At 43.9% G+C, this 27,809-nt stretch overlaps 1 protein-coding gene across 1 annotated transcript in view; it reads right to left on the minus strand.

Annotated features, from left to right (window-relative positions):
* LOC120560407 (tetratricopeptide repeat protein 28-like) overlaps window positions 1-27,809 on the minus strand; it is a 391,494-nt gene that overhangs the window by 87,806 nt on the left and 275,879 nt on the right. Inside the window, 1 exon segment of the mRNA XM_039802872.1 lies at window positions 3,311-3,818. Within this exon segment, the coding sequence (XP_039658806.1) occupies window positions 3,311-3,818 (508 nt within the window).

A 27,809-nucleotide genomic window follows, 5' to 3' on the forward strand; every position in this document is an offset into this window, starting at 1 on the left:
AGCTTTCTCACTTACAGTTTGGTCCACATAAAGCCCTACAAAAAAGTCAGGGAAAATGTTCCCTAGCCATCATGGAGTTTAGTCAAGCAAACAATCATTATGATTAAATTTTTTAAAAGGCTACCCGACTCACACCTGTTTCTCAGGTTTGAATATGCAAACTCTCTGGGTCTGTGGGACTTTATGAGTCTCAAAGTCGGCAAATCTGCCAAATTCTGCTTTAAGTTTCACGTAATTACAGTCTGAGAAAACTGTTTCCCATCCTTTTGGTTTGGCGCACAACAAAGCGGACCATCATTTATTGTGAATTTAAAGTTATTTGCGGGCCGGATTGTTTGATTTGAGAGGGGCCGGGTTTGGCCCGCGGGCCTCGAGTTTGACACGTTTGTGCTAAAAGATAGATTTGTCATGGCAACTGGACACTCATCTTAACTAAACTTGCTGTGAGCGGATTTTGAATTTCGGTGGATGAGATGATACTTAGTAGGGGTTGGGAATTCACCATAGGCCTCACGATACGATATCATCACGATGCTTATGTCACGATACGATATCATCGCGATGCTTATGTCACGATACCATATCATCACGAAGCTTATGTCGCGATACCATATCATCACGATACTTATGTCACGATACGCTATCATCACGATACTTATGTCACTATACGATATCGCGATACTTATGTCACGATACGATATCATCGCAATACTTATGTCACGATACGATATCATCGCAATACTTATGTCGCGATACGATATCATCACGATACTTATGTCACGATACGATATCATCACGAAGCTTAAGTCGCGATACGATATCATCACGATACTTATGTCACGATACGATATCATCACGAAGCTTATGTCACAGTACGATATCATCACGAAGCTTAAGTCGCGATACGATATCATCGCAATACTTATGTCGCGATACGATATCATCACGATACTTATGTCACGATACGATATCATCACGAAGCTTAAGTCGCGATACGATATCATCGCAATACTTATGTCGCGATACGATATCATCACGATACTTATGTCACGATACGATATCATCACGAAGCTTAAGTCGCGATACGATATCATCACGAAGCTTATGTCACGATACGATATCACGAAGCTTATGTCACAGTACGATATCATCACGAAGCTTATGTCAGGATACGATATCATCACGATGCTTATGTCACGATAGGGCTGGGCGATATGGAGAAAATCAGATATCACGATATTCTTGACCAAATACCTCGATATCGATATTGCGGCGATATTCTAGGGTTGATAATTGGTGCTTTAACAAAATATCTTCACATTTAGATTTTAGATAAATAATCATCAGTAATGTGGAGATAATGACTAAGTAGGGAAAAGGCAAATAACAGAACAGCTAGAACAGTCTGGTAAGTTCAGAAAATGACATCACTTTACTGTAATGCAGCCTTTAAAACCATGAAAAGACACTTATGTCATATCACGATATCCAAAATCTAAGAGGATATCTAGTCTCATATCACGATAACGATATAATATCAATATATTGCCCAGATCTATGTCACGATGCGATATTATTGCGATTTTAAACATATTGCAATGTTCTGCGATTATATTGCATTTTATGACCTTTTTTCCAACTTCAAATTTTTTCCCAATTTTAAATGATGTACCCAAAAGGCAACTTTGTCAACATCTGTTTTATCTAAAAAGATAAATGTCTCTGTCTGTTCATCTCACTTCAATTTTGTTGCTGCAAAATGGGATTGCCAAGCAGACAGACTGACCAACACATATATAATAACAGATTGATTCTTGGCATCTGTGTATCGATACGGTATTGCCACGGAAAATATCGCGATACTATGCTGTATCCCCCAGCCCCTAATACTTAGATCTGTGTAAAAAAGGGATTGCAGTATTTTGGGGGGATTCCATTAATCAATTCTTCTAGGAGAACTCTAATACCGAGATAAGTCTTGTGTCCCTGATCGATACTCATACATTAGAGGAGACAGTGTTGACTGATGGTGCTCGGCTGGCACACTGAGGCCGCAAAAAAAAGGAAGAACTGTTTGCAAATAATGTTGAACCTGGATTCACTTTTTCTACAACGCAAAGCAACGCATCCAGCAAGGTGCATGCACGTAGACGCTCTACCGTTTGTTTCGAGAAAGAGGATAAAATTATTGTTGCTATAAAAAAAACTGGAGTTGTAAAAATCCCATTTCATAGCATTATAAAGCTTTTGGTGTATGAAAAAATGATGATGTATTACTCAAACTGAACTTGAAGCTTGATTTCATCAACTAAGAGCCTTTTGTTTAACATGAAATAGCCCCGAAATCACCATCACCAAACTCCATCAGACTCCATGTAAATAATCAGGACTTTTAGCGTGTATAGAGCCAGCATATCTCCACCAGACTCCATGTAAATAATCAGGACTTTTAGCGTGTATAGAGCCAGCATATCTCCACCAGACCATGTAAATAATCAGGACTTTTAGCGTGTATAGAGCCAGCATATTTCCACCAGACTCCATGTAAATAATCAGGACTTTTAGCGTGTATAGAGCCAGCATATTTCCACCAGACTCCATGTAAATAATCAGGACTTTTAGCATGTATAGAGCCAGCATATCTCCACCAGACTCCATGTAAATAATCAGGACTTTTAGCTGCCTGTCCCCTGAACACACTGTAAAAAAAGCATCTCCTCACTATCTGCTAGCTGTCTGTCTCCTGAACACACTGTAAAAAAACATCTCCTCACTATCTGCTAGCTGCCTGTCCCCTGAACACACTGTAAAAAAACATCTCCTCACTATCTGCTAGCTGCCTGTCCCCTGAACACACTGTAAAAAAACATCTCCTCACTATCTGCTAGCTGCCTCTCCCCTGAACACACTGTAAAAAAACATCTCCTCACTATCTGCTAGCTGTCTGTCCCCTGAACACACTATAAAAAACATCTCCTCGCTATCTGCTAGCTGCCTCTCCCCTGAACACACTGTAAAAAAACATCTCCTCACTATCTGCTAGCTGTCTGTCCCCTGAACACACTGTAAAAAACATCTCCTCGCTATCTGCTAGCTGCCTGTCCCCTGAACACACTGTAAAAAAACATCTCCTCACTATCTGCTAGCTGCCTGTTCCCTGAACACACTGTGTAAAAAAAAATCATGCTGGACCAAGATTGTTGTTCCCATCAGTAACTTAAGACACAAAAACATAGAAAAATTTGGCCCAGGTTGTATGACAAAAACAGCGAAATGCTCTCACAAGTCTTTCAGTATTTTGCACACATACCCAGATTGGAGGAGGCCCTTCCCTCTGCAGCCCTGTCCTTCAGTCCCTCCGCTATAGACAACTGCTGTTCGTGGTACTGCTTGGCCCTCTCCAGGTCCTGCATGCAGCGAGCAGCGTGACCAAGTCCTGCGTAGGCTCTCATCTCGATGGACTTCTCCTCCAGCTCCTGGGCCAGCTCCAGAACGTGCGTGTGGTAGGACATGGCCTTGTCGAAGTTACGGTGGTAGTGGTAGGCGCTGCCGAGGTTACTGTACGCCCGGGCTTCCTCTCGTTTGTTCTCCAGGGCCTTGGCGATGCCTAAGTGCTGCTCATGGCATTGCACGGCGTTGTCAAAGTCTCCCATGGCAATATAGACGGCGCCCATGTTTCCCAGCTCGCGGGCCTCAGACAGCTGATCCTTGGACTGCTTGGCCAGCAGGACACACTGCTTGTGGCTGGCCAGGGCGTTCGGGTAGTCCCCGATGGCTGTATACACATGGCCCAAGCTGCTCAGCGCCATGGAAGCAGCCTGTGGATGAAGAGACAGAGAGAGAAAGTAAGAAAAACAGCAAGGAAATAAACTGTTGGCAACAGGGCTGCACAATATATATATATATATATATTTTTTTTTATCGTCATCGATATATCAACTGGCACAATAAACACATTGCATAAAGGCTGCGAGACATCGCGAAAGTTCCTCTGAGATTGATCAAGTTGAAAGAAAAACTTCAGGAGAAAACTGCACATTAATATATGTAACTGTCATTTTAGTGCTGCCTTTTATATTCAATTCAATATTCAATTTGTTCAATAAAAGAAAGTTATGTCAAATTATGTCCTTTCATTTGTTTTGAATTCAACAAATGTTTTTTTTTTGTATTTTAGCAGAATACTGAAAGCAGCAGAACTGAGTACACTTTGATATCTATTTATTTAGTAAGTAGTATTAAGCAATATCGTTTTCGCGATATTCTACGACGTTATCGTATATTTTCCATATATCTTGCAGCCCTTAAGCTGCTTACACACCAACCAGACGGCCAACTCCCCAAGTTGGTCAAAAAAGTTCCTCAGAACACACCGAAGAGACGAGACCTAATACGTCTCCATAGCAGCAGGCGGCGCTAATCTGTATTGTAGACCCAAAAATGAAAACCGGCCAGCTGATTGGACGAACGCGTCACGTGGGGGGTCTGGTTTCTCCGCAAATTCAAAGCCAGACTGTCATGGCGGCTCGTTCAGAATCTGATCTCATATTGGACTAAAATAGTTCATCGGAAACATGTTTCTGAAAACATCTGAAGACAGAAATAGTTGTTGAATCTGTCTTCATTTTAAGATCGACAAAGGTCAGTTTAAAAGATTTTCCTCAGATTTTGAGAGACTCTAGTCACGCTCATCCCGCTCCCCGTTTCTGGGTTAGCTCTCCACCAATCAGATGGCTCATTTGACAGCAGTGCCCCGCCCCACCGTTTATACATGTCGAATCGGCCCAAATGAAGGCCGACGGCCCCTCGGACGGACGACAGCAAGAAACACACCGAACAGACTCGAGTCACCGACCTCGCCAGATTTTCAGACGGCCGATTATCGGCTCGGTGCGTCGGCGCCTTTACACGTACTTTGGAGATTTGTAAGTAGAAAAACAACAACGTAATAAACTGTAGGCAAATGACATGAATAAATATCTAATAGACCCGTTGATTGCACCCACATTCCATCAACAGGGAGTCATTTTTGTTGCCTTTGCATCACAGATCTCCCACCCACACGTCAACGCCCCTTCAGCCAGATTTACTGTACATCAAATGGGGGAAAATCTACATTCCCAAATCTCTTAGGGGGCTTACTGCTCAGAGAGCAAACAACAAGCCCAACCTGATTTGATTTGATCTTGGCTAAGCGAAGGGGGGGGGTAAAGTGTGATGCAGATCAGCGCAGCGGCAGGCTTGTTTTAAAGCCGTCAGTTTGCCCACTGCAATCACGCTTCACGGCGTGCCACCGCCAGTGGAACAAAGAAGCCGCTAATCAGGAGGGAGAGCGGAGGGGAGAGGGGTTTAAGCTTCCCAGCGGAGCTGTGGGGGGGCCGCCCGGCTCACTGCTGGCAAGCTAAAAACACACTGAACAATATTCTGCATATTCTCATCTGACATTTTCTAAAGCAATGTCCACCTGTGTAAATACAACCACTCTAAACACTAGCTACAACCGCAAAAGGAGAGGTTTAACAGTGAAATGGAGAGCAGGGTTCAACGCTAGGGTTTTTTTTGTAGTTGCCTAAAGCCAATTTTTACTGGCCCTCTCTCCGAATGTGTCAGGGGGGAAAAATAGAGCTCATTTTTAGAAATCAGGTGGGTGTAGGTGCTGAGTAACCTGACTCCGCCAGATGGATCGCTTCGCATTTGCTCGGCATATCCATCTGGGAACTTTCCGTTGGAGAACTTTTGGGAAGGGGTGAAAATCCTGGTTAGCTGATTGGATAAAGCATCTGTCTATCACCACCTATAGTTGGCGATAGACGGGGCCAAATCAACCAATCAGATCAACGAAGCGTATGACGTACACAAAAACATCTTTTCCTCCGAGAAAAGCCTCCAGTGCCGTTTTTTTATGCTCTTCTTTCAATGAAGGAATACTTTCTAATTCGGATGAAACTTGCGATCGCTACGCTCATCTCCTCCGTGGAAGCCGCCACGTTGTTTAGACTGAACAGTCGCTTCTCGTTGCGTCACACCTAAACCCGCCTCAAAACCAAACGCTGATTGGTCGGTCGTTTTGGTGAACGGCTCCAAATTTTCTCTTTCTCAAGATGCCAGACTGATCTGCGCCAGATCAGGACGTTCCCACCAGGCTAGGTGCTGAGAGCGCCCTGGGTTCAACGTTAAAGTTCTTTTTCACCTGTCCAGTCGGAAAAAAAAAAACCATTTGAAAAATATGTTACAAGAAACGTCAGAAAAGAAGCGTAAAAAAAAAAAGATTTAAAAAGAGAAGACAAAGTGTCGAAACAACGACGAAAAAAAAGTCGAGCAAAGCGTCAAAAACGTCACCAAAAAAGTCGAGCAAAGCGTCAAAAACGTCACCAAAAAAATCAAAAGTGTCAACAACCAACTCAATACTTTTACAGTGCCTTGCGAAAGTATTCGGCCCCCTTGAACGTTTCAAACATAAAGATATAAAACTGTAATTTTTTGTGAAGAATCAACAACAAGTGGGTCCCAATTATGAAGTGGAACGAAATTCATTGGCTATTTCAAACTTTTTTAACAAATAAAAAACTGAAAAAGTGGGCGTGCAAAATTATTCAGCCCCTTTACTTTCAGTGCAGCAAACTCTCTCCAGAAGTTCAGTGAGGATCTCTGAATGATCCAATGTAGACCTAAATGACTAATGATGATAAATAGAATCCAGCTGTGTGTAATCAAGTCTCCGTATAAATGCACCTGCTCTGTGATAGTCTCAGAGGTCCGTGTAAAGCGCAGAGAGCATCATGAAGAACAAGGAACACACCAGGCAGGTCCGAGATACTGTTGTAGAAAGATGTTCCCAAGTTTTTAAAACATCCCAAGGAGCAATTCGTGCAAGCGATAATATTGAAATGGAAGGAGTATCAGACCACTACAAATCTACAGACACCCGGCCGTCCCTCTAAACTTTCAGCTCATACAATGAGAAGACCGATCAGAGATGCAGCCAAGAGGCCCATGATCACTCTGGATGAACTGCAGAGATCTACAGCTGAGGTGGGAGACTCTGTCCATAGGACAACAATCAGTCGTTATACTGCACAAATCTGGCCTTTATGGAAGAGTGGCAAGAAGAAAGCCATTTCTTAACGATATCCATAAAAGTGTCATTTAAAGTTTGCCAAAAGCCACCTGGGAGACACACCAAACATGTGGAAGAAGGTGCTGTGGTCAGATGAAACAAAAATCGAACTTTTGGCAACAATGCAAAACGTTATGTTTGGCGTAAAAGCAACACAAGCTCATCACCCTGAACACACCATCCCCACTGTCAAACATGGTGGTGGCAGCATCATGATTTGGGCCTGCTTTTCTTCAGCAGGGACAGGGAAGATGGTTAAAATTGATGGGAAGATGGATGGAGCCAAATACAGGACCATTCTGGAAGAAAACCTGATGGAGTCTGCAAAAGACCTGAGACTGGGACGGAGATTTGTCTTCCAACAAGACAATGATCCAAAACATAAAGCAAAATCTACAATGGAATGGTTCACAAATAAACATATCCAGGTGTTAGAATGGCCAAGTCAAAGTCCAGACCTGAATCCAATCGAGAATCTGTGGAAAGAACTGAAAACTGCTGTTCACAAACGCTCTCCATCCAACCTCACTGAGCTCGAGCTGTTTTGCAAGGAGGAATGGGCAAAAATGTCAGTCTCTCGATGTGCAAAACTGATAGAGACATACCCCAAGCGACTTACAGCTGTAATCGCAGCAAAAGGTGGGGCTACAAAGTATTAACTTAAGGGGCGGAATAATTTTGCACGCCCAATATTTCAGTTTTTTATTTGTTTAAAAGGTTTGAAATATCCAATAAATTCCGTTCCACTTCATGATTGTGTCCCACTTGTTGTTGATTCTTCACAAAAAATTACAGTTTTATATCTTTATGTTTGAGGCCTGAAATGTGGCAAAAGGTCGAAAAGTTCAAGGGGGCCGAATACTTTCGCAAGGCACTGTATTTTAGATTCTTTTATTTCTTCTCATTTTCATTGAAAAATATTAAAATGAAAATGATTATAGTGTGATCTTTGCGAGGATCTGTACCAAACAAAGTTTTTAAAGATAATTTTTTGGGGGGCTTTTCCCTTTATTAGATAGTAACAGTGGGTAGACCGGAACGTGGGGAGAGAGAGAGAGAGAGAGAGAGAGAGAGAGAGAGAGAGAGAGAGAGAGAGAGAGAGAGGGGGGATGACACGCAGCAAAGGGCAGCAGGTCGGATTCAAACACCGGCCACTGCAAAGGACTCAGCCTACATGGGTTACTGGGTGAGCCAGAGGGCCGCCCCAACCATCAATCATTTAACGAGCGTTCTCCGACGGGGGCAAGAGAACCATGACGTCATTTATGATGGGACGATGCCCGAAAGGGGCAACTGGGTTGTTATTTTTACTAGCCCTACGTGGCGTTTTACTGGCCCCCTGGCTATCGGGGACTAGCTTATTGCTGAACCCTGGAAAGATTTCTCAAAAAGCAGTCTTGACCCCGTGGGTGACACATTCGCTGCCGGCTTATTAACTGTTTATACGGAGGGTAAACAGCTGGGAATTGGGGTCGGATGTCTGCGTGTGAGCAGATGTTCAATTAATCACGCAGGGCCAGCTAATAACGCATCTCCTTCCTGAGGTCCCACTCTGCATCCTCCGGGCCAGGAAGAGGGCTGGACGCAGGCCAGCGGAGAGGACAGACGCCCTGACAGTGAAGGCCACTGGGTCATCTCGGGGCCATTTAGAGCCAGATAACTTGAAAGGGATGGACTACGCAATGTAGTTTCAGCTGTGAGATGTTTATAAAAACAGTTTTCATAGCCGTATGTTGCAGAACTGGCCACTGAGACTTGCATTGGGCTTTAGAGGAGGTACCACTGCTTGTACCTGTCTTAAAGGGTAACTATGTTTGTTTTTTTTTCAATCTGGACCCTGTTATCCCATGTTTTTGTGTCTAAGGGACTGATTGGAACAACAATCTTTGACATTGGTCCAGTATTAAAAGGTGCAGTAGGTAAGACTTATAAAACTACCTTTCTGTCATATTTGCTGAAACTGACCCTATGTTCCAGTAGAACTACATGAAGCTGGTGATAAAAAAAAAAAATTCCAGCTCCTCTGGCTCCACCTACAGCCTGTAGGTGTATTTGCAAAAATCCACCACTCCCTGTTCAGATGAACCAATCAGGGCAAATGGGGCGGGTCAATCACTGCTCATGCACACGCATTCATTCTCCCTTGTGGGGGGAGGGGCTTAGGAGACAGTTTTTGGCTTTAGCAGAAAGGGGGGGAGGGACTGAGAAGTTGTCAATGTTTACATTTTTGGGCTAAGTCCTAGATCTTCACAATCCTACCTACAGACAAGAAACAAGCTGCAATGTAACGTTAATGGCCAATTTGCGCACCTTTAATTTACGTCAACAAAACATGCTGGTTTTGCCGCTGACAGACTCAGATTATTATTCTAAGTGTCTGACAACATTATGGAAAGGATCCCTACAGAGATAGACCTTTTAGTTAAAGAGTAAGATCCTTTTAGTTTAACATGAAACAGCCCCGAAATCACCATCACCAAACTCCACCAGACTCCATCCAAAAACAGAACCTTTACGTCTTCCACAAACCTAAAGAAAAGCCTTTCACCAAGTTGCACTATACCTTGGTGATGTCATATGTTCAGGTAGAATTAGTTAAACCACGTCAGTGGGGAAGTGTGGCTCTAATCAAATATAGCTACGCTCTAAAAAACATCTGTGTATTAACAGTTGTATGACATTGGGCCCTATTGGGTGAAGCGCCTGGCACAGGTGCGTTTAGGGCGTGTACGAATCCACTTTTGCTAGTTTAACGGCAGAAAAAAGGGTCTGTGCGCCGGGCGCCTGGTTCTAAAGGGTTGTACTTAGTGTCTTCATTAATCAGAAGTGTGTTTTGGGCGTAACATGCAATCAACCAATCAGAGATCATCTCCCATTCCCTTTAAAAGCCAGGCGCGTTTGGACCTTGGAGCATTGCTGTTAGGGTTTTTTTTTTTTTTTTTTTTTTTTTTTTTTTTTTTTTTTGTGTTTGGTGTGGTGTTTTTTTCCCTGTGTGCTTTTGTAACAAGCATAGTGTGCGCGCGCTGTGCACGAGCCTAGGAGCATTTTACTAATGCTCTGTTAAAATAACAATGAAATGCTGCGTTATTGACTTTAGACCAGGTTTTTGTTGTGGGGCGATCACTTCCCACTGCCTCAAGATAGCAATAGTCCCAGAAAGCACCTGAACACACCTCCCTGTAAGACCAGCACGCCCAGAATGCACCTGAACACACCTCCCTGTAAGACCAGCACGCCCATGGGCGCAAAGATGGGTGCAGGTGTTATTTGCTATTTAAACGACGCGGGCGCTGGACGGGAAACTGACAACTGGGTCGGTCTTAAACCAGCAAAGACACTTGGGGGCCCTGTAGTTTTAACAGAAATTGTCGAAAGAAAGACATTTCACAGTTGTAGTTTTGTCTTTTACATTTCGAATCGCATAATTTGTGGTCCAACAAATGTTGTCAGCCACGAAGGTTGGTTTTGGAATATGAACCAAGTTTACGCTATCGATTTTTACGACGTTTTTTGCAAGTTTTTTTCAACGTTTTTAGAAGTTTCCTAACTAGGCGGCTTTGTATTAGAGAATTGTATATACAGGCCGAACAGAAAATGTTCTGTACTTTAACTGTAGATACATAACATAAGTTCAGTTTTTAATTACGGTGCAAAGTCCAGGTAATGAGCCGCCAGAACTTTTTCTGTTATTTTATTGAGTTATTTCTAAGTCTTCTTTTATGAAAGTGGTTGATGTCCCAGCAGCAGAGATTCACATACCCTAATCCGACTATTGCGCCCTGCCACTGGGTGATCCCAGCCGTGGTTGTTTGAAGAATATCAGAGCTCATAGGTCCAAAGTGAAAGGAGGAGGATTTTCAAAAGGCGTAGTCACACAGCTGCAAGGCGAGCCCTAACCACATGGCTCCACAACGGCAGTGAAGTGGTGGGCAGAGAAAGACATGAAACACACCAGGGGCTCCGAGGAACAGATCTCGCACCGGGCCCAGCTCGGGCTGCATGACATAAGGGGCTAATTATGCTAAGTACAATACATTACCTCTAGCATGTGCAATGAAAAGCAGCCATTTCTCTAATGTGCTGCGGAATATAAACATACTTAGTGGAGGAGGCTGACAGAGGAGAATCAGCCCGGAGTCCTAAACCACTGTCCCTGTCAGAGGAACCAAATGCAATCATGTTGTTGGAGCCAATTCTTTTTTTTTTTTTTTATTAGCATGTCATCTGAGCCCTCCCCCCCTGCCGCCTCCCTTCTCCCCTTCCCGTCCCTCCCAGGAAGAACGAGTTTACCTTTCATTAGGAGGCCCTCGGTGCTAAATGTGTTTGCTGATAAGAGCCAGCGGTTTATCAACAGTTTATAAAGCGCTACGATTCATCACATCAGCACGCATCAGGAGAGGGCCTGGACTCGGTAAACACAATATGATCTGACTGGGCGGAGAGAGAGAGAGAGAGAGAGAGAGAGAGGGGGGGAGAGAGAGAGAGAAAGAGAGAGAGAGAAGTGTGGGAGGGAGGGGGAGGGAGAGATAGAGAGAGAGGGGGAGAGAGAGAGAGAAAGAGAGAGCAGGGAGAGAGAGAGAGAAAGCGCGAGAGAGAGAGCTGGGAGAGAGAAAGAGAGAGAGAGAGAGGGAGGGAGAGAGAGAGCAGGGAGAGAGCGAGAGAGATAGAGAGAGAGAGAGAGAGCAAGGAGGGAGAGAGGGAGATAGAGAGAGGGAGGGAGAGAGAGAGCAGGGAGAGAGCGAGAGAGATAGAGAGAGCAGAGGGAGGGAGAGAGAGAGCAGGGAGAGAGCAATGAGGGAGAGAGAGAGATAGAGAGAGAGAGAGCAGGGAGGTAGGGAAAGATAAGTGCAGGAAAGAAACAGAATCAAATTAGAATGAAGTCAATTTGCCAGAAATTATGTATTTCGGGAAATGATTTCTCTATTCTAGACAGAATGTTATTTTGCCATACTGCCAGAAAGTAAAAAAAAAAAAGGAGCAGTCGAGAGAGAGGGCTGCAGTCAGAAGAGAGAGAGACAGAAAGAGATGGTCCGAGTGGCTGTCCCCGAGCCAAACACACACACACACACACACACACACACACACACACACACACACACACACAACACAGTGCATCTTCTGTGCACCAGCGCGGCCGGCTGCTCGTTATCTGGGCCTCCATCGGAGGAGAAAATGCAGCGTTGCAGTCTCACTTCAGAGGGACACTGATCACAAGAGCAACTCATCTCAACTGGAGAAAGATTGCCCCCTCCTCCTCCTCCCCTTTCTCCCCACCGTGTCTCCCCGCTGCACTCGGCTGCAGACAGACTGAGATGAGAAATCTTCTCTGTTTTGGGCTCGGAGAAGTTGGAAGTTGGAGACGGAGAGATGGAGCTAAAGCTTTCAAAAAGGCACGTGTAATTGAGCAGCCCCCTCTCACCCCCCCCCCCCGCTCGATAGGCTATCTGGGAACATGAAACAGCAACAGTTGTGACGGAGGGTAATTGCCTCCCCGGGCCTGTATAATGCCTCATCGAGTCTTTAAACTTGAGCAAACTGCTGGAAGTCCTTATGGCAGCAGGTAATTGGTTGCAGGCGGCGGCAGCTATGTGAAATGAAATGACAGAAAAAGGTAGCTGGGGGTGTACAGTATCCATCTGTATGTACAGTATGTGTGTGTGTGTGTTTAGAAAAAGAATGTATGTAAGTTACCCCCCCACCTGATATTCGCACTATTACAGATGGAGCTCTTTTTAGGTCCAGACTCAAAAACGTATCTGTTTCATCTGGCCTTTAATACGTAGCAGTGACGTGACAATTTCATTCTTTTGTATCTTTGTAACCTTTTCTGATTTTACTGTTGATTTTTTCTATTGTATGATATGTGTTTCTGATGTTAAGCACTTTGGATACCTGCTGGTTGTTGTAAAGTGCTATATAAATACATTTTGATTGATTGATTGATTGATTGATTAAAAAAAAACGTCTTCATAGGTGTCTTCAGGTGTGCTCGGCTGTATTAATAACTATTTCTTTGCTTTGCATTCATTCACAGTTTCATTATGTGAAGGGCAAAGTGAAAATATCTCCGGCTCTCTCTGCGGGCATATTTCTTTTTAAATTACATCTTGATGTACATGTGGAATAATATATATGTAAATATATGTGGGTGTTATTTAAACTGGACCATATTTCCCTATAAATGAGTGACTGATGTCCAGTATTGAGCGAGAACACAGGGCAAATGTGCATCGTCAGTTCCTGTTCGCTGCTGTACAGAATTGGGCGGAGGCTTTGGGGGGGGGTCCTCCCTCAAGAGAATGTGACATTTTTTAATTTGTAAAAAAACTAAATATGCTATTTTGGACTGTGTATAAGTAACCACAGAGCATATAGTACATAAACAGCACTCGGAAGCTTGAAGACAAAACTTGCTAAAGAAGTCCAAATCATCAGCTCTGAGAAAAGTCTTTGAGTTCCCGTATAGTTTTGAAGCTCATATTGTTTTTAGAAAAACCCTTAAAGATACACATTATATATTATATACACATAAGTATGGAAATAATGTGACAAGCCTGATTTATGGTTGTGCAGAGGCACAATAGCAGGGCTGGCATGTGTGTGTGTGTGTGTGTCTGTGTTTGCATGTGTTTGCGTGTGTGTGTGTGTATGTGTGTCTGTGTGTGTGTGTGTGTGTGTGTGTGTGTGTGTATGTGTGTGGTGTGTATGTGTTTATGTGTGTGTGTGTGTATGTGTGTGGGTGTGTATGTGTTTATGTGTGTGTGTGTGTATGTGTGTGGGTGTGTATGTGTTTATGTGTGTGTGTGTGTGTGTGTGTGTGTGTATGTGTGTGGGTGTGTATGTGTTTATGTGTGTGTGTGTCTCCCCTGTTCTTTCTGACCACGGTGGGAGATCTGCAGCAGGAGAAGTTAACCCTCTCCTTGATTTCATGTTGTTTATGGAGAAGGAGAACCAGGAAATGAGTCTGGGGGTGGGGGAAGCAACGCTAGCACGCCACAGCCGAGCGACGTGTCACCGCGACGTGTAGTTACACGTTTTGAGAGGTGCACGTCATATATATATATATATATATATATATATATAATATATCAAAATTGAGGGTGAGAATAGGAATAAAACGTGAGCGTGAGAGAGAGAAAGAGGCTGGCGTGGGAGGTGTAAGGTGTTAAAGAGCCCCACAGTTTCCCCTCTGTCCTAAGGCCATGTCCTGCAGGAGCCCGGGGCGGCCACCACTCCAGTGAAGTGCTCCTAATGGGATTACATGGGAGAGGAGAGGAGGAGAGGGGATGGAGAACAGGTCTGATTCCATTACTGCAGAGGTGGGAACAAGCCCGTCTTTCACTGTCCCAATACAGATGTTGGGCTGTTAGCCTGGAAGACACGGCGCTTGAATGAATGGAGGCTGTGTGTGTGTGTGTGTGTGTGTGTGTGTGTGTGTGTGTGTGTGTGTGTGTGTGTGTGTGGCGCGGTCTAGCCTGCTACGTTAGCTCGGCAGATAGCTAACAGTTTCCCCAAGACAAAGAATGAAGCTTGTGTATCCTTTCCGAACTGTACTCAGGAACGTTGTTCAAGAACAATATTGATATATTGTCTGTTAAAAACGTACAGTAACAAATGCGTTAGCTTAAGGCTAACTTCTATGGGAAATTCCATTACGATGCTTAGCCTATACGATCAAAATACACATTTAGAACGAACTTGAATTCATTAACAAAGGATTTAATTACTAATATTCTTAATACTTCAGCTGCCCCTTTAAAAGGCCATTCAAGTCATCTCCAGACAGCAGCCAGAATGCAGCAACTTCAGGTACGGCAAAGGAAGGACAGTCCCTGTTTACTTCATTCATGTGTTTACTGGGTTCATGGACTGAGGATGGGAGGAGGATTCGGTATTATCTTAACCAGTGGATTCAGTATTCTGCCGAACCCCAAAAATCTGGATTCGGTGCTTCTCTAGAAAGAACCCAATGCAACATCCTAGAAGCCAAGATCTTCAATCTGCTTGTCTTGTCTGACCAACTGTCAAAAAAAAAAAAACAAGCAAATTCACTTTAAGGTAGTAAAGTGTGAGTAAACGGGAATGAATCCACCAATTGTTTAGTCGATACAAATGCATTAAAATAGCGACAAATGCCCATTGGGACATCCTAGAGGCCAAGGTGACACCTTCAAACTGCTTGTCTCGTCTGACCATGTATAAAAAAAAACAAATAAATTCACTTCACGGTAGCATAACAGAGGGAAGCTTTCGAGAAGCTGGACCCAGCCAACGTTGGTCCAGTTTTCGCTTGATAATTGACTAAAACTTAAATATGCGATCAGTTATCCAAATAGTTTTCCGTCGGTTGACTAATTCATTAATCAATTGTTTCAGCACTAAGAAAAAAAAGCCCGGCTAAATTGATAAAAAATAATCCAGGGGAAACGTGTGTGTGTGTGTGTGTGTGTGTGTGTGTGTGTGTGTGTGTGTGTGTGTGTGTGTGTGTGTGTGTGTGTGTGTGTGTGTGTGTGTATGTGTCCAAAAGCGTGTGTGTCCTTTGTATTGAGTGCAGACTGCTTTTTAATGACCGGGGTCCAACATAAGAGAAACAAACAGGCAACTATACGATGCTAATCACTTCAAAAAGATGACTCTTAGTGTGACCAAATAAATAAGCCACACACACAACACACACACACACACACACACACACACACACACACACACACACACACACACACACAGCTGTCTAATTAAAAGGCAGTGCAGAGGGAAGGTGAGGAGGACCATGCACCAGTGTTTCCCTTAACGAGCTGGGCTCCGGCAGCAACAGGAGCGGGCTGGCAGGCTCAGAACTGCACACCGGAGGGAGGGAGGGAGGGAGGGGAGAGCAGGGCGTGGGGGGAGGAGAGGGGCAGATAAAAGGCTCCGAGAGAGATTGTGTTTTGAAGATGAGACAGAGAGAGAGAGAGAATGCTGGAGACATCCCCGAGGCGAGGGCGTCTTCAGATCTGAATTCACCTGCGTCGATGCGTTTTGACAAAAAAAGGGAAACATCTCGACAGAACAGAGAGGCGCGCAAAGACGCCCGAACGATGCTTTCCAGAAGTGCAAGTTGTTGTCGTTGTTGTGTGTGTGCAAAGAAACATGTATGTGCATTAGGGGTGAAGAAAAAAAATAAAAAATTGGATTCATGTATGTATCGTGATATCGCAACACGGTCTCACGGCAGTACGTGAAATGGTCATGTTATTTTTAATCTATTGATTCGTGTTCACAGGGACATTTTTGTCGTGTCGACCAACCAACCAACCTCCTTACGCAGATTTTCGGCATTTCCTACTACTCGCTGCTGTAGTCGTGCTGTGACCACGACATATGCTTCCCATTTAAATACATTAGTTTACATTTTCGTGCTGGCCACCACGACAAAAACGACAAAAACGTCCCCGTGAACACGTATCAATAGATTATAATAACGTGACCATTTCACGTACTGCCGTGAGCCTGGGTTGGATATCGTGAGGGCTTTTTTAAATGTATTTTTATTAGATCGTGCAGATAGAGAGGACAGGGCGGAGAGAGTGAGGGGATAGCACGCAGCAAAGGGCCGCAGGTCGGAATTAAACCCGGCCCGCTGCAATCGCAATACAAGTAGAATCGGCGCACATGTATCGTGAAAGAATCGACTCAGAACCAAAGCATGTCGTCCCAGCCCTAATGTGCATGTGTGCGCAAATAACATAGACAGTATATATAATGGACCAGCAGACCCCGTGTCTCTGTACGAGACCAGTGAAGGATATCAGAAGTCTCTTTCCCGGTGCTGGCTGAGCGTTACTGAGCAGCCTCCAACTGAGCTTGAAGACGTAGATGTGACGTGAGCAACCTGTCTGAAAGTGTGAAGTCTTCTGGTAGCTGTGCCGAGAGAAATCTCAATCATTCCCAATCTTACAGAGACGGAGAGCGTAGGTATATGTAAGGAGATAACATGGGCACAGGCTAATTACTGATCACTAACATGCTAGTTAACATTAGTCATTAAACCTAAACAGATAATGGAAGTCCAAACTGCCTGTGAGCTTCTCCTGTACTATACGGTAATTCCTCTACTGTGTGACAGTAAGTCTCGTGGTTATGACCCAATCGTTAGCCTGTTTTTATAAAAGCGTCTGCTACGGAGCCATAATGTGAGATACAAGGTAATGGAGCCTTTTATACGTGTTTCCTTAGAAATAAACAACGGACAAATAGAGACTTTAAACGCTTCAGATGTAAAGTTATTCTCTGACAAAGTGACGCCAAAGTGAATGGGAGTCAGTGGGATGCTAACGGGAGGTGATGGCTTTGTAGCATCAAAATGGCGCCATAGGAGGTTTGAGTTCTGAAGCGAAGCTTACCCCCCTTGGCAAATAAAGGGAGAAAAGGGGGAAATATGGAGGAGGCATGCGGGTGATGTGGGCGTACAGGCTGGGGGCGGGATATGATAAAATATGGCTGTATGCTCCATTCTCTCCCCTCGCTCAGTGTTTGCGCGCAGATATAGATCCTGTGGGAACCGCCGTTAGATCAGCCAAATGACTGCCTCTCTGCCATCTCAAAACCTTCTGCTTTTTTAAGCAGGCACATGCTGCGTGCTCTGCCAAGTGAGGGCAGGTACAGCTGTGCCTGATTGCTCTCTTTCATACACACACACACACACACACACACACACAAACAGAAGGGCTCAGCGGCCCTTCTGTGGCTGATAAGACCAGAACATGCCGAGCTGAATTCAACTTTGCCTCCTCTGGAGCCAAATTACCTTCACCTTTCCAAGTCTGAAAATATTATTCATGAAAGTCATAACTCTGTTGTTTCTCGAATCACAAATCAATGTTTACATGCACACTAATATTCCAGTATTATTCAGAATATGACAATATTCTGAATTTGATACGGGTCATGTAAAACAATTACTAGTGTCTCTGTGTGTGTTTATGTGTTGTTGACGCGTTCTAATGTGCGTCTGTGCACTTTTACCTGTGTCGACCTGTGTATGCTACTTGTGTTTTTCTCATGCCATCAACCTGCCAGCTGTCATGATTCTGAAATAGTGGTTGTGTCATTTTACGTGTCTATGTCTATCTTGTTTTTATGTGTATTTGTTGTATTGTTGTAGCGTATCTACTGTTTTAAGCCATCAACCTGCTATAAGGACTGCAGATGAAGATTAGCCTGTATGGCTAAATCTGGCACATTTACATGTTGGACTCTGTACTCATGTTGCTTAATGTGCGTTGTCCCTTTTAAATAAAGAAATCAAAAAAAATGTATATTCCATTTGGATATTCAGAATAAGGTTTTTTTCCCGAATTTATCATTTTCAGATTAAAAGGTGTGTTATATTCTGGTATTATTCAGGTTTTTAGAAGCATTCTTTGGACATGTATACAGCGCATTCAGAATCTGTGTCTCAATCTGGGTTTTTACTGCAGTTTGTGACAGTTTACGGTCTCTCGTCTGTTTTACGGCTTACGGTCAGCTCTGTGCGTTTAGTTAATTAGTTTATTTGTCAGGGACCATGCACAGTTCAAGCCCTGTACCAGAGTTAGCTATACAGCTAATGTACATCTGTGGTCCCTGGTTACTTGCTTTGGATACTGTACACAAACCAACCAGCCGACAGTTTGCAGCACTGCGGTAGACGTCCGAAAGAAAAGAAGGAGAAACTTCTGCAAACTGCTTTTATACATTATGAAAGAATTAGAAATCAACAGGTTTGTGGATATGAGCCGACCTTTTCTAGAAGCTGGTTGAAGGAATGAAAGAGGGACGCTGTGTTCACACGCTCCAACAAGTCCTCCACTTCCTATCCTATTTTACACGACTGCATGTACAACGTGGAATATTCACTTTCATTAGTCGTGTTAACAGCTTAGTTAGAACATTGTCTTTTTCAGAATAAGACCAAAACCTGAATATTAGGCGCATGTAAACACAGTCACTCAACAGGGTAGTGTATACTTATTTTGGAAAGCTTTCTTATGAGATTTCATGACGAAGGTCTGGGGGGGGGACCGAAACGTTAGTTTGTTGTAAATAATATAGCCATGGGCGTGAATTTAATCTAACAGTTGGGGGGGGGGGGCATGTTGCATGAAAGCATGTTGGGTGGAATTAGCAAGCTAGCTAATGTTAACCAACTGTCCAACAAGCGACAAAACAAGCTAGACAATGTTTACCAACTGTCCAACAAGCTACCAAACAAGCTAGGTAACGTTAACCAACTGTCCAACAAGCTAGGTAACGTTAACTAACTGTCCAACAAGCTACGAAACAAGCTAGGTAACGTTGACTAACTGTCCAACAAGCTACGAAACAAGCTAGGTAACGTTAACTAACTGTCCAACAAGCTACAAAACAAGCTAGGTAACGTTGACTAACTGTCCAACAAGCTACGAAACAAGCTATGTAACGTTAACCAACTGTCCAACAAGCTATAAAACAAATTAGGTAACGTTAACCAACTGTCCAACAAGCTACGAAACAAGCTAGGTAACGTTAACTAACTGTCCAACAAGCTACGAAACAAGCTAGGTAATGCCGGAAATTTTGGGATGTGCGAGTTGTTTCTTCAGGAGAGCTTACACATAAAAAGACTCTGTTCAAACACAGATATCATACTGTAAGTTACCTGGCTGTTAACCAGTTCCTGTAATCACTCATCTCAGCCAACGTGATCTATTAACAGTGATGAGATACCAGTGTCTCCACTTGTTTGTCCCTGACCTGTGTGACCTGCAGCTAGTAGCTAAATGACGCCAGAGGGCCTGCAGCGGGATCATTCCTTTAGCCTTCACTGGACATGTTCACAAAGGATTGATTGTCACTAAAGGTCAGGCTACGGGTAAGGAACATGGTGACAGCTACTGCGCTGTCTGTCAGACTGTCTGCTGCTCACACACACACACACACACACACACACACACACACACACACACACACACACACACACACACACACACACACACACAAACACACACACACACACACTACGCTCAGGAACAGGCACACAGACACACTAACACCCATGAAGCAGAACATAAAGTCAACTAAAGGTTAGGGCTGCCCCCCCCCCCCCGGGTCGATTAGACGACTAATCGCTCGTTTTGGTCTTCGTAGACTAAGATTTCTTAAGCTGTATGACTTACTTCCAAGAAACCTTCTGAGCACATCTTTGCTAAACACAAGATTTAAAGAGGTGTGTTTGCACGATTCTTTGATCTGGCCATTAAATCTCCCACCATTAGTCGACTGAGAATTTCTTGCGTGGAGGACAGCCCTGCTAAAGGTGCAGACAAGCCGCAGTGCACGCAATGCTTATGCTGGAGAAAAATCATTTTTGTTGTTGTTGTTGTCTGAGCTGTGGGAAGTGTGTGCAGTGGTGCCAGGAGAATGGCGGATCATTTGTGGTTACTCCAGGGAGCCAGTATCCATTCACTCACACACTCTTACACAGAGACACAGAGTAATACACAGATACACCAAATGTATCGCAGAGCTTTGCAGCTTCTGTCTGTGTGTGTGTGTGTGTGTGTGTGTGTGTGTGTGTGTGTGTGTGTGTGTGTGTGTGTGTGTGTGTGTGTGTGTGTGTGCGTGTGTGCGAGTGACATTTTTGCGTGTATTTGTGCTGTTCCACTCAGGCATCTCTCTCTGCCTGTGTGTGATTGTTTGAGGCTATATTGTGAGAGTTGGTGGCAAACTGGCAGCCGAGAGGAAGAAACACAAGAGGCACCGAATGCAACTGGATCTGACAGTTTCCATTGGTGTTGGTGGAAAATTTGACTGTTCCCTTCAAATGGTGTGTGTGTGTCTGTATGTGTGTGTGTGTGCGTGCGTGCGTGCGTGCGTGCGTGCGTGCGTGCGGTGCGTGTGGTGACAAAACAAGGGTTACACAAATGGTCAAATGTTAAGTGAAGAGAAGAGACACTGTAAGCAGTTGTGGAAGAAGTAATCCGATCCTTTATTTTACTAAGTAAAAGTACTAATACCACACTGTAAAAATATAGCAGTAAAAGTCCAGCATTGAAAATGTTAAAAGTATGCAAGTATCATTAGTAAAATGTACTTCAAGTATTAAAAGAAAAATGCTCAACGCAGAAAAATCCTCTATTTTTAGAAACTGGAAACGAAAATACTGTAGCGTTAAAAGCGTAAAAACAGGTTAAAAACGTTAAATGGTCTACTCTAATGGTTCAGCTGGACGTGTAGCCGTTATATTGTCGCCCTGTTCAATTTATAATAAAACATCAGATTTTATAAACTACATGTGTTCTGTGTGCAGGAATCTTAAAGTGTAAAGTAACTAGTAACTAAAGTAACTAGTAACTAAAGCTGGAACAGATGAATGTAGTGTAGTAACTAAAGTAACTAGTAACTAAAGCTGGAACAGATGAATGTAGTGGAGTAACTAAAGTAACTAGTAACTAAATCTGGAACAGATGAATGTAGCGGAGTAACTAAAGTAACTAGTAACTAAAGCTGGAACAGATGAATGTAGCGGAGTAACTAAAGTAACTAGTAACTAAAGCTGGAACAGATGAATGTAGCGGAGTAACTAAAGTAACTAGTAACTAAAGCTGGAACAGATGAATGTAGCGGAGTAACTAAAGTAACTAGTAACTAAAGCTGGAACAGATGAATGTAGCGGAGTAACTAAAGTAACTAGTAACTAAAGCTGTAACAGATGAATGTAGTGGAGTAACTAAAGTAACTAGTAACTAAAGCTGTAACAGATGAATATAGCGGAGTAAAAAGTCCAATATTTCTCTCTGAAATGTAGTGTAGTAGAAGTAGAAAGTGGCATGAAAAGAAAAGACTCAAGTTAAAGTACAAATAGCTCAACATTTGGACTTAAGTACAGTACTGGATAGTTACATTACCCCGCTGAATGTAAGTGAGCTAGGGCTGTCAAAATTGGCCAAAAATGACATTTGAATGATCATAATATTTGAACATACATTTTCATATTGGAATGTCTATTTTAGAGCTGGGCAATATTTCAATATTATATCGATATCGTGATATGAGACTAGACATCGTCTTAGATTTTGGATTTCGTAATATGACATAAGTGTCTTTTCCTGGTTTTAAAGGCTGCATTACAGTAAAGTGATGTCATTTTCTGAACTTACCAGACTGTTGTAACTGTTCTATTATTCACCTTTACCCCACTTAGACATTATATCCACATTACTGATGATTATTTATCAAAAATAAAATTTTGTAAATATTTTGTGAAAGCAGCAATAGTCAACACTACAATATCGTTGTGGTATCGATATCGAGGTATTTGGTCAAAAATATCGGGATATTTGATTTTCTCCATATTGCCCAGCCCTAGTCTGTTTACTTTTTACTATTCGTATATATATATATAAAAACATAAATATTCGGATGTAGAATGCTCGCTGACAGCCCTAAAGTGAGCTGGAGCTTGGCTCCACCTTTGCAGCCCCCCCCCACAGCCCCCCCAACATCCGTCGCAGCGCTGTCCCCTTTGACACCATGTCAGCATTGTTCAAATGCACAAACAGCCCTCCTGCCTTCTGATACAAACGCACGTATCTAAAGTCTGGTTGAGGAGGAAATTGAAGAAGGTGGCACGCCCGGGGGGGGGAAAACAGGGGCACTCTGAAAGAATCTTAATGTAGTTTAAATCAGAGCGAAGCCTCGGAGGGCTGCACGGGGGCTGCTGTTTATTTCCGTACTGAAGTCAAATCTCCACGGGCGTATATAGCTGTGTGTGATGCCGGCTGGCGCGGGGAATCAATTCTTGGGAGACCTTGTGGTGACAGAAGGGGGAAATCACGGAGGTGTTTGAAAGTCACTCCAGGAGAGGGGTGGGGGGGTGGGGGTGGGGTGAGATAAACCAGGTTTGTCACTTTGCATGGCCTCGAGCAAAGGGACAAAGCACACAGAGACGCTCGATAACGTACAGCTGCAAAGATGGATCCATCAGTTGTCAAATTAATCGCCAACTATAAAAATGAAAATTCTCTGAAGTTAAATGTGAATATTCTCTAGTGAATATCTTTGAGTTGGGGACACAACATGATGTAGCGTGCAAGGGCCGTGCCACGCTTATTGCGGAGAATACAGTCGACGGGGTTGTTTAATGGGAACCAATGAAAAGAGTAGTTAATGTGCTTATTAAATGTATATGGAAGCATGTTTGTGTTGCATGAGAGTATGTGCTGAGAGATACTTGTATTTGGTGTTGTCTTTGTAACGCTGCAGAATGGACAGAGTCCAAAACTAATTTCCCTTCGGGGACAATAAAGTATATCTTATCTTATCTTATTATACTTTGGCTTTTGTGCCCACTGCGCGTAACAGCATGGCGAGGTACGTACAAACAGGCTGCCCCGCGTACACTGGCTGTTGCGGGGACTGAAAATTGGCGAATTGTGCTTTTCTGTGTCATGCGTACGGCACATTTTTGGCGCATAAATTGCTGATTTCCGCGCAAAATCTGCAGGGCTTGCATGATTTCATAACCCCCGCATTTTCGTTGCAAAAAAGTCCCATAATATATCTTAGCAGAAAGTTGAAAAATGTTGCATTTACTTCACACAAGAGCAGCCATTTTCCACTGTTGCCATGGGAACGTTATGAAGTGACGTAATTACGGCACGTGGACATCATCGAAAAGCAGGATGTTGGGGGGGGGGGGGAATCACTTTTCTTTCTCTTTTTCATCAAACCGCAATTTTTGCAAGTTCCTGCAATTTCATCGCATAAACTTGCATAAATATCTCGCATATTCCATCGCAGTTTTTAAGAAAACGTGCCGCATAATAAAGGATTTTTGCCCGCAACAATCACAAAAAAACTCAGCATTTTTCTGGAAGGACTGTCTATACCTGTTAGCAGCAGAGATCTTCTAAACCTCAGCAAAAAAACTAAAGTAAAGAGATCTCAAAGTCCATCCATTCTGAGCTAATTAGCTGCTGTTATGGCGTCCTGCTGGCTCTGAGGACACGGTGCCAGATATAGCATGGCCGCCAGCTGCATCTGAGAGCCGACAGCAGGAAGCCGGCAGTCGGTCCAAGGACTCACGAGTCCAGGGGTATTCAAGGGCGATTTGGAGGGACAGGGACGGGAGGAGATGTCCCGGTCAGACCATACAGCTGGACAAATCAGGCCCGACATACTACACTACACAGAGTCCAACGCTGTTCAGTGGTACAGGGGGGAAAAGGGAGTTTCTCCTCGCCACTATCGCATTAGCCACTGCTAATGCTTGATCTTGGGGGGAATCACTGGAATTGTTGGGTCTTTGTAAATTACAGAGTGTGGTCTAGACCTACTCTATCTGTAAAGTGTCTCGAGATAACCCTTGTTATGATTTGATACTATAAATAAAATTAAATTTTGAATTGAATTGAAAAACTCCATTTCTTAAGTGGCAGAGGAGAGGAATGACAAGAGGAGAGAGGAGAGAAAAGGAGAGGAAACAAGAGAGGAAAGGGCATTAGAGGAAAGGAAGAAGTGGAGAGAGGGGAGGAAACAAGGAGGGGAGGGGAGAGACAAGAGGAGACAAGAATAGAGGAAAGGAAGGGAGAGGAAAGGAAAGGTTTTCAAAGTCCCTTTTTTTGGACCATTTCAAAGAAGAAACACAATCACAAAGTCACAAAGAAGTCAAGAAAAGAAAAAACTTAAAAAGAATAAACAAAACAAGACCTGTCAAACTAATTAAAATTAAAATGTAAGGAGAGGAGACAAGAGAGGAGAGGACAAGAGAGGAAAGGAAAGGACACAAGAGTGGGAAGGAAACAGAAGAGCAGAGGAGAGAACAGGAGATGAGAGGAGACGAGAGAGGAAACAAGGAGGGGAGGGAGAGGGGAGGAAAGAAAGAACGGGAAAAGAGAGGAGAGGAGAGGAGAAGAGAGGAGATGTAAGGAGATAAAGGAGAGGAGAGAGGAGAGGAGAGAGGAGATGTAAGGAGATACAGGCGAGGAGAGAGGAGAGGAGAGGAGAGGAGAGGAGAGGAGAGAGGAGAGGAGAGGAGAGGAGAGGAGAGGAGAGGAGAGGAGAGGAGAGGACTCAGGTTCAGGTCTGAGGACAGATTGACGCGAGCTGGCCGGAGCAGTTGCCTAGCAGCAGAGAGACACAATGAGAGAAATGAAGAGAGACAAGACCCTTCTCTTCCAGAGAGGAGCCCTCCTCTAATCCATCTGCAACAGGAAGTTACTCACGCCTAACGGCTTCACAGCCAATCACAGCGCTGTGAAATACTCACGCCTAACGGCTTCACAGCCAATCACAGCGCTGTGAAATACTCACGCCTAACGGCTTCACAGCCAATCACAGCGCTGTGAAATAGAAGGATGCATGGCTGCTTTCAGTCGCTTTGTTTCTAAGGGCGGTTTTCTTTTGCCGTACGTAGGATTGGGCAACGGGAACACGTTCCCACTTGCAACCATTTCAAAAATTGGAATCGTTTTTGTATAAGTCCGATTGGCAGGTTTTGGTTTCCGTAGCAACCCCCCCCCTCCCCCAAAGACAGATTCTGGCCAGTATACAGTACAGGATACCCACTACAATACATTAGACTACACCACTATACTAACTCTTGTCATCATGCTCTGAAGTGTTAATAATAAATTGGTAAAGCTGAGAGAGTGAGAGGACCTCGTTCTACCTCCAGCCCAGCACACAAACCATTTAAATCCCCGGGTGTGCCTTTATACCCCAAATGTAATTACAAGCCTGGTGAGGACGGCCGCTGCGGCCAGCATCAACACCAGCACATGGTGGAATCAAAGGAAAGTCCTGACCCTCTGAAAAGCACCTCGGCACCTCAGCGCTCCGTAGAGCGCGGCTCCTACGGGCCACGCCAGACTAACGCCTGGGCATTCAGCACCGCACGCCAGACTAACACCGGGCCAGACTAACGCCTGGGCGTTCAGCACCGCTGGCTGCTTGGCTTTAGCTCCAGGCGGACAGAACTGGTCCTCCTGATAAAGATTAAAAAGAGGCTCTCGCTACTGGGCTGTAAGATCACACACACACACACACACACACACACACACACACACACACACACACACACAGACAAATAGACATTAACACACACACACACACACACACACACAAACACACACACACACACACACACACAGACAAACAGACATTAACACACACACAGACAAACAGACATTAACACACACACACACACACACACACACACAGACAAACAGACATTAACACACACACACACACACAGACACACACACACATACATACACACACAGACAAACAGACATTAACACACACACACACACACACATACAAACAGACATTAACACACACACACACACACACATACAAACAGACATTAACACACACACACACAGACACACACACAAACAGACAAACAGACATTAACACACACACACACAGACACACACACAAACAGACATTAACACACACACAGACACACACAAACACACACAGACACACAGACAGACAGACACACACACACACGGACACAAACACACACAGGCAGACACAAACACACACACACACAGACAGACACACACAAACACAGACAGACACACACACAGACACACACAAACACACACACACACACACACCTCCCACCACCTCCCACTGTGACAGAGATTTAGGACCATGAGGATGGTAAGCTCCCTTAGTGCAGCATGATGGAAACCAAATCCCAGCAACATTCCTTTCCCTGTCCCATGTAAGACACATCTGCCTCTGTGTCCCTATTTTCAATGTGTGTGTCTGTGTGTGTGTGTGTGTGTGTGTGTGTGTGTGTGTGTGTGTGTGTGTGTGTGTGTGTGTGTGTGTGTGTGTGTGTGTGTGTGTGTAAAGGCAGAAGGATCAAAACCAGAATCGTCTAATTAGTTTCCCTAAGTCCAACATTTCCCAGGACGGTACAGCAGATCTCCTCTGATGCCGTTCCATTTGCAACGTAACGTGGACTACGGAGAAGCAGGCAGACAGAAAGACAAGGAAGATGGCCGACGAATGATTCAGGGCGTGCCGGGTTGCAGCGCGCGGCGTGGTGGGGGATGAGACAGGAAGTAGGACTTGGTGGTGTCGCCACCGATTTTCCAAATGAATTAGGATTCAGAAAGGTCCCAATTTGGCATCAATCAAATCAATTCGATTAGGGATTCCATTTCAAATTAAGCTCGGATATGAAAGAGATTCTCAGAGAACAAATGCTGGAAATTATACAAGGAACCCTCTGACCTGATGCATTATTTAAAAAAATATGTAATATGTAAAGAAGTGACCCCCAAAGCAGTTACATAGAGACAGAAAAAGGGCTTTCTTAAAGCCAAAATGCATCCTAGGGTATTTTTGTGAATGTACGTGAGTCAAACTTTAGTTTAAAAGCACATTTAGGAGCGAATCGCCACTTTTAAGATTCACCGTATTCTCGTTTTTGGGTCAAATGGCCTTTTGAATGGGAGAGCTAGGGGCACTCTCATGCTAGCCTCAAAATCGCTATTTTCGAAATAGTAAATAATAAATAAAAAGTTTTTGAGCAACTCACCGCAGCTGTTGTTGATTCCGGCCGCGGCCATATTTTCAGTCAAAACGAGTCGATTTCCGAATACAACGTAACAGGGAGGAGAGTATAGATCGAAAGCTCCTAAAGCTTAGGGGTTAGAGTAGATATTGCCAC

The sequence above is a fragment of the Perca fluviatilis genome, chromosome 6, assembly GCF_010015445.1.
Source record: "Perca fluviatilis chromosome 6, GENO_Pfluv_1.0, whole genome shotgun sequence".
NCBI lineage: Eukaryota > Metazoa > Chordata > Actinopteri > Perciformes > Percidae > Perca > Perca fluviatilis.